This window comes from Cryptotermes secundus, unplaced genomic scaffold, assembly GCF_002891405.2.
Source record: "Cryptotermes secundus unplaced genomic scaffold, Csec_1.0 scaffold5, whole genome shotgun sequence".
NCBI lineage: Eukaryota > Metazoa > Arthropoda > Insecta > Blattodea > Kalotermitidae > Cryptotermes > Cryptotermes secundus.
Genome location: NW_019724742.1, coordinates 1,640,180 through 1,653,977, shown reverse-complemented (window position 1 = coordinate 1,653,977; position 13,798 = coordinate 1,640,180). Strand labels below are relative to the sequence as shown.

General features: G+C 37.8%; 1 protein-coding gene across 3 annotated transcripts; it reads left to right on the top strand.

Moving 5' to 3' along the window:
- On the top strand, nt 1-10,729 carry LOC111862738 (beta-1,4-glucuronyltransferase 1). 3 transcript variants are annotated; one of them, XM_023848375.2, is made up of 4 exons: nt 1-626; nt 1,029-1,501; nt 4,637-4,762; nt 10,327-10,729. In XM_023848375.2, the coding sequence occupies exons 1-4, from the start codon at nt 317-319 to the stop codon at nt 10,534-10,536; spliced, it is 1,119 nt and encodes a 372-aa protein (XP_023704143.1). In that variant the 5' UTR covers nt 1-316; the 3' UTR covers nt 10,537-10,729. The 3 variants fall into 3 exon arrangements, with proteins under 3 accessions (XP_023704143.1, XP_023704141.1, XP_023704144.1); XM_023848373.2 differs by having other exon boundaries at nt 1-1,501; XM_023848376.2 differs by lacking the exon at nt 10,327-10,729 and having other exon boundaries at nt 1-1,235; nt 4,637-4,754.
- The last annotated feature ends 3,069 nt before the right edge of the window (nt 10,730-13,798 follow it).

The following is a 13,798-nucleotide window of genomic DNA, read 5'->3' as shown; positions in this document are numbered from 1 at the left end:
CTAAGTTCAGATTTATTTTGGTCGAAGGTTGAGTTTGGAAAGTAAAGCGGTTTGCTTGAAGTTAATGAATGCGTCGAGGAAGATTAACTCGGTTGGTGGATTAACTCAAGATGCGTGAAACAACTCTTGATATTAAAACAGGAAAGAAATACCACAATTGTGTGCCAATGTAATATAAGTCAAAAACATCACTGTGTCAGTACACACAGTAAACTTTAAAGAATGCATATTTGTTGTATAAATAGACCCGTGAAAAGGATGAGGCAGTTGTGACATTGGTGTTAACAAATGACATTGAAGTAGGGTAAAACGGAAAATGAGGGTTTATTTTGTAATGCGTTACATCCGTCTGAAAATTCTGGGGCCTTTGTTTTTTGCTTTCACGTGTTTCACGCTGTTAAGTGAAATATTCAAATGGCGAAAGGCTTGGGATTCACTCTCGATGCCACATTCGCCTCGCCATGATGCTTCCATACCCAGTAGAGGACATTTCTCATTCCACCCACCACTAGTAGCTCCCAACCAGACCAATTTCGTGCCAGGACGCTTTCTGAAAGGTGTTCTCCCCCAAAATGAGAGTTACTGCCACTTTAGCTATGGGACTCCAGAACATTTTAATTGGACAGGTAAATATATGGCTTTTAGTCCAGAACTTGGTGAGTTGGGACCATATCGTGTTATCTACAATGTTGTCAGGATATCGGATAATAAGACAAATAATGGTCCTATTACAAATTTTAGTGTAACTTACTGTACACATGCCACACCAGAATTTCTGTACCATATTGTTGAGATTGTTAAGCGCTGGGATGGGCCAGTGAGCTTGGCTATTTATACCCCATGTACAGATGCAGGGTTCAGCCTTGCCATTATTCATCAACTGTGCCATTGCCTTCCTGAAATGTCTAGACTGTCTGTACATTTAATCTTCCCAGTAACACACCCTCCAGTTTTCACATCGACTGCCTTCGCTAGTTATGATTCAAGATCAAATGTACATCAGTACCCAAATTTCACTGACTGTTCAGCACCAGAAGCCTTAGTTGGTGGGAAACTTCAAACTTTCCGACAAAGGGAGGGTCTCACCTATCCTGTGAATGTGGGACGAAACGTTGCAAGAAAGGCAGCCAAGACCTCCCATGTCCTAGTTTCCGATGTGGAGCTTCTGCCAAGCCAAGATTTGGTATCTGCTTTTCTTTCAATGCTGTCAAGATTCCGCAAGCAACGTGTTGAAGGTGACAGTGCTGATATTGACCTTAACCCTCCATTACCTATCATGCAAGAATCCCGCATGAAGAACTTTGTGTTTGTGTTGCCTGTATTTGAAGTGGATGAGAAAGAATCGAATGTGCCCAGAACAAAAGAAGAACTCTTGGAGCTTTATGCACAGAATAAGGCTGTGTACTTCCATCGCTGGGTTTGCCTTCATTGTCAGAGGTTTCCTGGACTACAGAGGTGGCTCCAACGGAAACCATCTGCTGAAAATCCAAACATTATCCAGGTTCTTTTTGTTCCCACTCTGGCTAGTTAATATGCTTCTGCCCATAAATTTGTGTGTTAATAGTGCTCTTTTCATTATTTTTCTGTAGCACAGTCCTGAATGATGTAGGTTAAAGTCTAGTCTGCTTATGTTGTGAATGCACAAAGTGTAGAATTTCACATGTCTTCATTGAAGGAACTATTGTATCTTTTTGAAGTGTCGCATGTTTATAATTTTCATTGTTACATTTAATGTTTATGTAGCATGGAGACTATAATATAGCAATGTGTATTGATGGGAAATGAATAAGTAATTAAATAAATTAAGGTAAACCAGTTCAGAACAGTACTAGCATCAGCTCCAGAGCAGAAATGGGGGTATCAGTTGTTTTATAGTTTCTAAATTGAAGCCAATTGCAGTAATTGATATCATTTAGGATAGGGACAGTTGGAGGGCTTTTGTGAACACAGTAATGACAACACCACACGCTGTGGAGGAAACACGCAAACCAGGGGCATATGGCAGTCAAAACTAAAAAGTGGGCTACGAACGTGAGGGGTAAGCTGCCAAGAAAAACACCCTGGACAGACATACATTGATGAAAATGGATGGCACCCCGTGTGAGGTGAAATAATATGCACCAAAATAATGTGGGTATAATAGAAACTTTAAAGGATTTTATCTGTTTTTAACTTAAAAAGAGGACTACAGCGTGTGATTTTAACACTAACTAAGACAGTGTAGCAGTTTCAACACAGTTTAATAAAATATTTGTAATATATCAAGACACCTGAAGATGACCGTTTGGGGCCGAAACATGTAGTGTCAAGGTGTATAATGTTAAACTAAAATTGAGAGGTGAGTGGAAGAGTGTTGCAATACTGACGGACGATAAATAATGGACGTTAATTTGAACAATTGCAACGGGATGCTGAAATACAGAATGATAAAAAATCTAACTAGAGAAAAGAAAGGTGCATATTTTTAAACATCACAGATAATGTCAAACTGAAAATGGACTACAAATTGAAAATGTCAATATTAAAAAAGAAACCAGAAGACCTAAAATCAGATGTATTGTGAAACACCAGAATGCATCTGGATAAAAATCTGTACTCAACTACCATGTTTAATTGTAGTAACTAATGAACCACTGGAGTTAGATATGTGAAATTTGGTATGAACAGATCATACACAAAGCTATTAATTTAGTGTGAAACAGTTTGTTACATATTAACGGTTGCAAACGTTACACATAAGGGGATTACTGATTCCATAAAAAACTGATAATAGTTGAAGCATTTGAAGTAAATTAGGAGTTGTAAGGTCAGTCCACAACTTCTTGTTTATGTATGGAATAAGAATTTGTTTCCCATCTTTATTATTATAGTATTTAGGAAAAGTACCATAAATTAGTTATTTAAAATATAGTACACAATCAAGGATGTGTGCTTTATACTCTGTGACTACAGACAAAACCTGTATGCATTTAGCTTCCTCGCCTTATGTTTGTTGCACCAAGAAAGCACTGCTTGTAGGCCTGTATGTAGTTCACTGTTGCAAGAAAATATTGTGTGTTTGTTGACACAGTATTGTGTAGCTATACAGGGGCCTAGTTCATTAACACATACTTAAAATAAGACTTTGTTTTGCAATTTATGCCCTTTCAATTATTTATTTGTGGAATTAAAGACGTTTGTATGTCTTTAATTAGTGAAGGAATGGTTACAAGAACATTTTCATTTGTTTGTTTGTTGTTGTTGTTTCCCCCCCCCCCATGTCATGTGTAGGGAATGTTGTTCATATTGAAGCCACTTGAATTGTATACTTTAAAGATAGAGATTTAGCTTGTGTGTTATGTATCACGAGTTTCAGACTTGGGCAAAACTGTATAAAATATTTGCTGCTACAGTATTTCACCATCCTCTTTTGCTTGTGCAACATAACTGAATATTATTTAAAAGAAACCTAATCAACTTGAAAGCTACAAGAAAGCTGCGTAAAATAACAAACGTAAATTTAGACCAGATGATGCCGTTGAGTGATAAGCATTTCTGTTTCATGTCCTGAAGAGCCCAAGTTCACATCTTGGCCTGGGGACAAGTAATATTGACTGATATTTTTCATGGATTTCAGACTCTCCAGGTGGCACCTTAAAGTAAACCACAACGATATATTTGCACAGTCCAATATTTAAGTCACAGTAATCCTATCCTTCAGTGTTATAATGTGCGCAGTTGAAGAAAGCATTATTAAATAACCCAAGAATCAGTGAAACCTAAATAAACCAAATTTAAAACTGATAAAATAATGCGCTGTCTAATGACTGGCCTGTGTTGGCATCATTGAATAATATTGCCATGTGTACATCTCATTTCATATGCAAGGTGTGACAGAACAGGAGTGGGAAAGGTCACAAGTTCACTGAAATCTGATGCAAAGTAATGATTTAATAGTAGGTAGTCAAAATGACTGGGCTCTTGTGAACATGGTAATGAACCTTTGGGTTCCATGAAATGGGAAATTTTTTAGTATATGCACATCTGGTGGCTTCTCAAGAAGGGCTGAGCTACATTGAGTTGGTTATGTGCACCTTGTTGGAGTAGACTTTTCTGCTTTTGTTATATGTGAAGTTTTGTAGTGTTTTTGCCTACACATTATTAGTTTTACAAATTGCAGCTGTATGTATTAGCATTGCAGATTTTTTCTGTTTCACTTGTCTAACAGGAAGTGTTCTGATAGGAATAAAGCTTATGCACTTGCATGTATTGTATAATATTCTTATATGCACAATATATATTGTTCAGCCATAACATTTTTGCAATTAGTAATATACTTTTAATAAAATTATGTGTAATGATTCCTTAATTTGAGTTATATTTAACTGAACTGGTTAGTAGGTAGAGGGACTGTACTGAATGGCTGAAAAGCAGAAATGTTTGCTTTTCAAACTAATGAGTTAAATTATACAGAGAGTTCTTTAACTGTATTGATCGGTTCACAACGTTGCACTTTAAGGTGACTGGTGCGCCACTTGCTGTGAGATGCACACATTTTGCCAGTAAATCAGCATGCCTGATGACTGGTAGCATTTGGAGAAAAACATGTAATTGAAATAGGAAAAACATTTATGTAATGATGAACTTCCTTTTATAGCCTTTGCTAGTGGTGCGACGTGAGTTCCCTTATCATCGCTGGGAACCTATTTACATTGGAACCAGTCAGGAACCTCTTTACAGTGAACAGCTGACATGGGAAGGACAACAGGATAAGATGACACAGGTAAATACAAAGTACATTAGATGCCATTTTTACAGATGATCACTTTACCTGAAACAAATAGATGGAAATTTTCTACCAGTTCTCGAACTCAAAGTTGGTTATATTACATTAAAACCGAGAATAAATGTATTCTGTTAAGTGAGAGAGACTGCCTGAATGGAAGCATTGTTTTTTTTTTTTTGGTGTATGGCATGTAGCAGGATAATCATATTGTCACGTGACTGAGTGACTGTAGACAGGGTTTGGATTGGTAATTGGATTTATTGTGTACTTACAGAACTTGTTACTACACTTCACAAATCACCATAGGACACACTAGGTCTTCTCAGCCTACTGTGTGTTCACCAGTCATTGCCTTGTGATGGATTTCTTTCAGCAGTCATTGCCTTGTGATTTACATTTACATTTACATTTATTCAGCATTCCATAAATCCTTACATGGTTTTTTCAAAACACCACGGATATAGAAGTAGTCAACATGAGTAAGCATAATTACATACTGCATCACATTGTGCAATGTCATAACAGTAGCCATATATAAATATTTACAAAAAACATGAATACATGAATACATGAACATGGATATAGAAGAAGTCAACATGAGTAAGCGTAATTACATACTGCATAACAATTGTGCAATGTCATGGATCTCCTTCAGCGGTCATTGCCTTGTGATGGATCTCCTTCACCAGTCATTGCCTTGTGATGGATCTCCTTCACCAGTCGTTGCCTTGTGACGGATCTCAACATTGTCCACTGCTACCATGTTCTCAGTGTCACCAAATACTTTTTATGCTTGTTGCACTACAGAAGCTGCTTCTGGGTATTTGTTCATGATGGCATGACATTCAGATATCAGCGATGCTAGCTTCTGTGACCAGTATTTGTAGAATCCCAGTACTGGAACATCTGCCATCTCAATGTATACTGAAGTTCATCATGCTCTTAATTTTTCTCTCTAACTCTCACTAACTGCAACTTCTCAACTTCTCTTATCCTCCTTGCAGTCACTATAGTACACACTATCTCAGTCTGTTACAGTCCTCACTAGTCGTTTTTCATTAACGGTCTTCCCTCACTCCTTGACTTTTCCTGTAAACTTTCAACTAACTGTCCTGCTTATAACTTATCAGCACTGACAGCAAAGAAAACACCGTTCTTCTATTTATGTTTCAAATTGTTGCAATGCAAACATGCAAAGCCTTTACTCAGTAATGGCTGTTGTATATTTGCTTATCTTGCAGTCATTGCCTAGCAATGGGTCTCCATGCCACAGTATTTACTCCTGTCACCCTTACAGACAGCAGTTCTGTTCATAAAACTGTTCCTCAGATATATGTTACTGTAACACTGGGATTTTGATTTGAGAAAATTCAGAGCAAAGAAAATTCTGAAAAAACTTGCAGTAACTTCATTTTTTAAATAAGTAAGACTAGCAAGAACTATAAATAAACGGCTAATCAGTTTGATGATCCTTTTCTCTGTATAATTTCAAATAATATTGATTCTGACTACATTAAACTTGGTTATTATAATTGCAGAGCTTCATACTTTTCCTGTGTTTGTGGTTGTTAACATGTACAAATGCTTTGTACAGACTTTGTGGGCATATTCTGCTGTGTACTGTAAAAAAATTGACGTGCCTTGTTCCAGGTATTACATGTTATTTTATGTTCTGCAAGACATCAGCTTCACAGAAGTTACATTTTCCTCAAAAGATTATCATCACCCAAAAATTTAGGATCCTGAATTAATACGCTAACAGTGGTGTGAGTGTCACTCCCACCTCACAAATTCGCAAAGCTACCATGCTGGTATTATTAGTGGTGGTGGGAAATTATAGAAAAGAGAGGTTAGGAGGCCTTAAAATATTTCAGTTGATTAAAGCTTTAGTGGGGAGATGGTGGTATCATAAGTCTTATTTTTCCTTAACAGGGAGCATATGTAGCAGCTATGTCAGTGCACTGCCTTTATGCTGTCAGCACTCACTGCATGCTGTACGGGTTACTGTACTTCCCTCTTAGCTGCAGCGATAGTAAGACTGCATCAGCATCATGGAGCGAAAGTAACTGGTCCACTTACAGTGTCTGCCTTACGTATCTCTCAGAATTAATTGTACCTGCAGTAATCTCACTGACTATAATCCCTCTTGCATACAGGGCAAATCAGAAATAAACACAGAACTCAAACTTAGCGTATGAGATGTGACTACCATTTTAATAAAAATTACTGACTCACATCCATACAAACTCTGCACAGCTGTGGTTTCATGAGGTCATAGTGTCTACAAATTTTGAAGCTTCTGACAAGGTTCCCTTTCTATTTGATGCAGATATGCTTGTACTAAAGGATCAAATTTATTATGTACAGTGTAAGTCTTGTTGGAGGTGCCTGAGAAAATCCAGAAGAAATGTTCACTGTATTTTTGTTTCCCACAGAAAAACTGTGTATAAACTTGTCAGTAAAGCAAGAAAACTGGCTGGTTAATAGAGGGAAGCTATTCTTCTGTCGTTCGCATTTGTAAGCACATACATGGGAGTGTTGTGAGTATGTAAGAGCGCACAATGGTGTGTTCATTCATCTGTTCCATTAAGTTTGTACTGTTTCCATTGCCCTACCATGTTCTTTTATGATACTTTCACATATATTGACATCTGCTGAAGAAATTTCTGAGGACTCTTGATATGAACTATAGCTAAAGGCTTTTGTTTAATTCAGGAAAAATCGTCATGAGATGGTCATTGCCCAGAAAAGTGTTTCATGATGTAAATAGGTTGAGTGCCTTGTACGAGAAATTGGAGTGTCAGAGGAGACCATGGGATGGACCATAATGTTACTGAAATTACTGGAACTACAGTTTTATAAAACCACAGTTGTGTGATGTTGCCATGTGATCCAGTCATTTCTGTGACTGGTACATTCAGTCAGTTGTGGCAAGTCCATGATTTATTTCAACCGTCTTCCAGTGCATACACTCATCTATCTCACTCCTCTCTCTCGCACTACATGTTTCGGCACAAAAGTGCCATCTTCAGGTGCTTATTCGATTTACGTTAAAGTAGTTCACTGCATGCCTTGCTGTCTTCATATTAAAATAACTAAAATATATATTTATCATATATATTGATAAATGTTAAATGTTAAAAATATTAAAATTGTTCAGGATTTTTCATCCCTACGTCGTATCTCACTACACGAGTCACACCTATCCTCTTCTGTCGGAGCACTCTTTCTACTTTCATGTGTGTATCTGTAACGTGAATTTGTTATTCATTAATACCGTGTTCCGTATTTTATTTATTACTTGTGGTATTATAATTTTTAATACTCACTGTGCTTTGTGTTGTGTCTTGCTCCTGTGACTGCGTGTGTTATACTGCTGGGCCTGCTGGGTATGTGTGTGTGTGCTGTCTTCATTTTGAGTGAGTTATGATGTTGTGGGCGTAGATGTGGTGGGGGTAGGTGGTGGGGTGTTGTTATGTTGTTCTGTGTAGATAGTGTTTAATTCGTGGTATATTGGGTTATATATTTCTTTATTTATTTTATTCATGTGTGTGTTTTTCTTTGTCGTTCTATATACATATATGGTAGTTCTCCAATGTGTTCAAGTATTGCCCCTTCCTACCTGTTGCTATGATATCCATAGTGTTTTCTATAGTACCATATGCATGTCCTGTGTTTAATATGTGTTCTGAGTATCCTGTATTGCTGTTATTGTGTCTTATGTCATGTATGTGTTCTTAACGTTTAACTAGTTTAACGTAAATCGAATAAGCACCTGAAGATGGCACTTTTGTGCCGAAACATGTAGTGTGAGAGAGAGGAGTGAGATAGATGAGTGTATGCACTGGAAGACGGTTGAAATAAATCATGGACTTAAATCAGTGCAACAGGACGCTAAAATATAACAGTTCTGGCAAACCAAATTCCAAGTGACATTTTCCAAACAAGGCTACTTTTGTAAGATATGAGGTTTTCACGGCTTCACTATGAAGAACACAATTTCCCAGAAGACAGCTTTCTTCAAGGCTTTTTTTATTTAGGTGTACACATGGACACGAAACAGTACGTTGTGACGTGACATCAAAATCCAGAAACTTTAGTGTCTTCGAATCACAGGAATTTCATGGAGATGTTGATTGCTAGGTAGTGTCACGATAGGACATGTATCCACACCAGTGCACATGCCCACTACAGTCAAGGAACCCTAGGAATCGGTGGTCCATGCGAATGTCGTATGAAGAAGCATGTCATGTGAGTCACCATTCTTGTCTGAGCCTGCAACCAAGCAACAGGGTCTGTGAAGTCAGCATCGAGGATCCAAGCAAGAATGATACAGCAGACCATGAAACCCCATGAATATTTGTAAATTATTGTAATCATTTGTAGACAGAGAATTCAGTGTCGAGTAAAATGCATTTCCAGCCCTAATCTGTTGTGTAGTCACTATCATGTGGCAACATACTGCAACAAAGGAAGTCCGCATCTTATGTCCTAAGTTGCACTCTGTGGTGAACAGCTGGTGTCTGATATATCCTGGTTGGAAGGAAGGTTATGGGCCCTGTACATTATGCAGATTCGGTAAATATGCAAGGTATGTAGGGAAGATGTGGGCCAGTTGCCTTCACTGTACAATGTTGCTGCAGTCTCACTACTTGTTGCAGCTGCCTAAGTGAGAGAGGCAGTAAATCATACAATGAGCCTCACTACCAATTCAGTCACCAAATGTTCTTCCAGTCTAGTCATGTCCTTCTGTGTATCTGTCCTCCCTCTGGTAAGAAAATTCGGAAAGTAGGCTATAAAGAAAATGTAAGAAATTAATATCCTGGATATGAAATTAGATTTAAAAGTAAGAAGAATAATGTATCTATGTCAGCGAGAATTTATCACATATTGCTTGATATTTAATGGCCTGTGTTTTGTAAGAACGTAGGTTGAGTGCTATGTTAGTCTGTCTGTGGCAATTCATGTACACTTTGTCATTTAAAGTGCCCAGTAAATAAAAATTACAGATATTGAAATCTGTGACTGTGGAGGCCACAGTCCGAGAGTTATCCGTTTCACCAAATATTTTGGCTGTAACTTACAAAAAGTTAAATGCAGTGTTGACTGTGGAATTGTCCTGCATGAAATTTTCTATTCCTCAGTCACACCATTGAATTGAACTGCCCACATTTGCTCAAGAAACTCAAAAGCAGCTTTTAGTGACAACTTTTTGCTGTTTTCAGACAACTTTGATTAAGATTTGAGGCCTACATAGAAGTGAAGGTTCTGTACTTCAAGACTGTAAAATTATATGATATAGGAGTAGTGAGACTGAAGTTCTCGGAAATCCCTAGGATCCTGTGTCTCAGCAACTGTGTTGGCAGTGAAGTGCATAGCCTGACAATAAAATTAATTACTCTGTAGTATAATGTGATTGCAGATTTTGGTAATATGGCTTTATTGTATTCTATTCTATGCACAATTTTTGAGTCTAGTTTCACAGTGGTGTGAAATAATTATTGTTTGAAATTTTATCATGATGTTAAAGATGATGTATTGTGTTCTTTTTGTTTTAATAGATGAACGAGATGTGCCTAAAAGGTTACCGGTTTATCATTTTGGACGGAGCATTTCTTGTTCATGTACCTGGAATCAAGCGCAAATCAGAAATTACAATGGAACGCACTGCCTGGCGCCATCCTCATGAACGTCATAATATTGAAATGTATCATTCCATAACTGCAAAAATGATGAGCAAGTATGGAACAAACACACGTTGCAAGCTGTAGCATAGTGGATATTGGTATAACCTCCTGTTATGTTGCTATACAGTTTTTTGTTTACTCTTTCTTCAATTCTTCGTATTAATAAAATCTATCTGTAACTCATGATATTCCTTTTCCGTAATCCTCATACCAGAACTACTAATACCACTACTACTGCTTCCTCCTCCTACTACAGTGTTCCCATCATCATTATATTCAGACATCAACAATGACAGTGATTCTTAGGCATGTATTTGGGAGATGCATGGTTTGAATATATGCTGGGAGACTGGCTGTTCCAACTATTATTTGGTATGGTTTTGCTGAGTCCCTTTGGGCAAATGTAGGGACAGTATCTTGGCCAGTCCATGACTGCTTCCTTTGAAATCCTTTCCAATTCATAATTTGGCATCCTTCCATGTAATAAAAAATAATCCACATTAAAAACAAAAAACTCCGTGATTTCAGTCTGCAAGCAAACCATACCGACCTTGCGACCGCCACTTGTCGCTGAAGTGGCCTTGTGATGATAATTGAGGAGCTGTTTCAAGGAAATAACTGCTCTGGTCTAGAAAACCGAAATTAACAGCCATGGGATTCACTGTGCTGACCATGTGACAACCTCAATCTGCAAAATTTGGCACTAAATAATCCACATAGAAAGAAAATAATGACAGGATGCTCATCTCAGTAACACGCAAACTGTTGTTCGCAGTTGACCAATGAAATCTGTGCTGATAGTTATATATATTTGTAAGACTATAGCAGAGTAGCAGAGCATGTACAGCGTCTTGCTGATCATAATATTTCATCAGAAGAATTTACAGTTATATATCATGATGCTGCATGCACATGTGGACACACCTGTGAAAGGTACTAACATTGATATCAGTCTCTGAGGTTTTCATTATTTTTAAAGTAAAGTAAAGTAAAGTAAGCTATCCCTGTAACAGGTCGTGGAGGTCCATAGGTTGGTGAGATGTTGAGGTTCCAACATTTTCTAGACAATCATCTCATAGATGGCGGTAAGGTCATCAGCCTTATGCAACGGCCGCCCTTTACCCCCAAGAATATTCCTGGTACTCATTTCTGTTAGAGGCTGAGTCAACCCCAGTGTGATAGTGCGGCTGGAAGGATTAGATAAACTGAAAAATCCACCTCATTGAGATTTGATCCCGCGAACTTCCGGCTTGTAGCATAGTGCCTCAACCAACTACGCTGCCACATGCCCCCTATTATTTTTAAAAGAGAAATTAAATTAACTTTTGTTAAGAACATGATCTTCTCGAATGTGATGCCGTGTAGTTTGGTAGATGGGTACCAACATCCTGGAAGTATGGAAGAGGCAGCAGGTCCTGTCTACCAAGCTGTATGATGTCACATCCCAGAAGGCTGCAATCTTGATACTTGCTGTTGTGTAACCTTAAATCTCACACAACTTTTATTGGATCAGGCCTTGACATATGTGTTTTTTGTAATTTTTTAGATCATTGATTTTCACGTGTGGCTACCAGCTGTTTTCATTCCAGTCTTCCTATTTACTTTCTCTGCATACCCAGAATTTACTCACAATTTAGATATGTAACGATGGAAGCTTGCATACGTATTTGAAACATCCATATCAAAATATTATTTCAAATGAATGCAGCTCTGCTGGATGTTTGTTCATGGAGGTAGTGCCAGTTCTTTGTTTATAAGAATGACCATGGTAAACATTGTATTCTTGAATACAACAATGCTCTTCTTTTCCTGCATCATGAAAGTGGCAGTTGTAGATGTTTTATTAATAAATTCAAATGCGGTCATATTTTTCTGTAATGTGTCCATGACATGATTCATTACCTGTAGCATATATACACAATAATCAACAAATTCTTAACAAGAATGGGAACCAGCTGACAACATAACAGACATACAGTGCTATCGGAAAGTTCCTGGACTGTTATTGCTGTAACTGCCTCGGTGAAAGAAGATGAGAGGGGAGGCCAAGGTCACGCAACCACAATCCCAATGCCTCATTCTGCCATGTGACACTGCCCTGTGAATACACATTGTTTTTACACAAGTTCTCTTTTGACTTCGTGTTTCATTTTGTCTGCGATGGATGGTAAAATCAAGCAATGTGTCTGTGTCATGTTTTGTGTGAAACTCTGTAAATCCACTACCAAAACCCTTGCAATGCTTCATGAGGCTTTTGGAGAACATTCTTCAAGCCAGACAGCGGTTTCTAAATGGCATTCACATTTCAAGGCCAGTCAAATATCAGTTGAAGATGACGAATGTTCAGGGTGACCAAGCAACAACAAAACGGCAGAAAATGTGCTACTGCAGTGTTTCTCAACTGATGGGACATGGCGATTAGGTGGGGGTGAGGTCTCAACAATAAGAATGGTCATTAAGGATTAATATATATATATATATATAGTGTATATATACAGAGTAGACAAAGCCCACACAAATTCCATTCCTCAATTTCTTATGGGCCCATATTTACAATGATTTCTGTTTGATGACAGTATTAGAATGGGCAAAATCTACATATAAGAAACAAAATATATCACGCAACAGGATGCATTCCATAAAGGCAACCGATAGGTGTCCATACGAGAATATGCATATGTTTGAAACATACTGGTAGGAACTTTTCTGAATAATTTCTGCTAATAAAATATTAAAAATGATCTGAATTATCACCAACTATTTGCTTGAAGTAAAGTCCTTGAGAATCAAGGTACTCATCAATGCCAACACAACAATTAACAATGAAACTGATACTAAATCATGTAACTATTTGTTTATTGACTATGCTCACTGCATGTTTCAATGTTACTAGGTCATCATCAGGTGGTACATCAGTATATACATCAGTCTGTGTTGAACTGTTCAGCTAAAATGGATACATCTGCAGCCCTTAGTTGTGTCCTGGCCTCTTCTTCAGTTTCATAATATATTTTTCACAGACAGTAGGACTCCTTGGACAAGTAATCATCCCATCGCAAGACTGCTACCTACACACAGAACAGCACAAACACACACTAAGCACAAAGAGAAATACGTGCCTTAATTGGGATCTGAACTTATAACCCCAGTTATGTCTATTTTCTAAAAACCATCCTGTTTCTTTTTAAAAACACAATGTTTAAGATACTGAATTCTGTCCCCGTCCTCAGGTAAAACCTACTCAGTTGGGTCCAATAGATAGAGCTAGTCCCTATCTCCAGACAACCATCATCACAAACTTTATATCTTTTTAACTATGACCCCAGTGTTCAAGAGGGTGAAGACA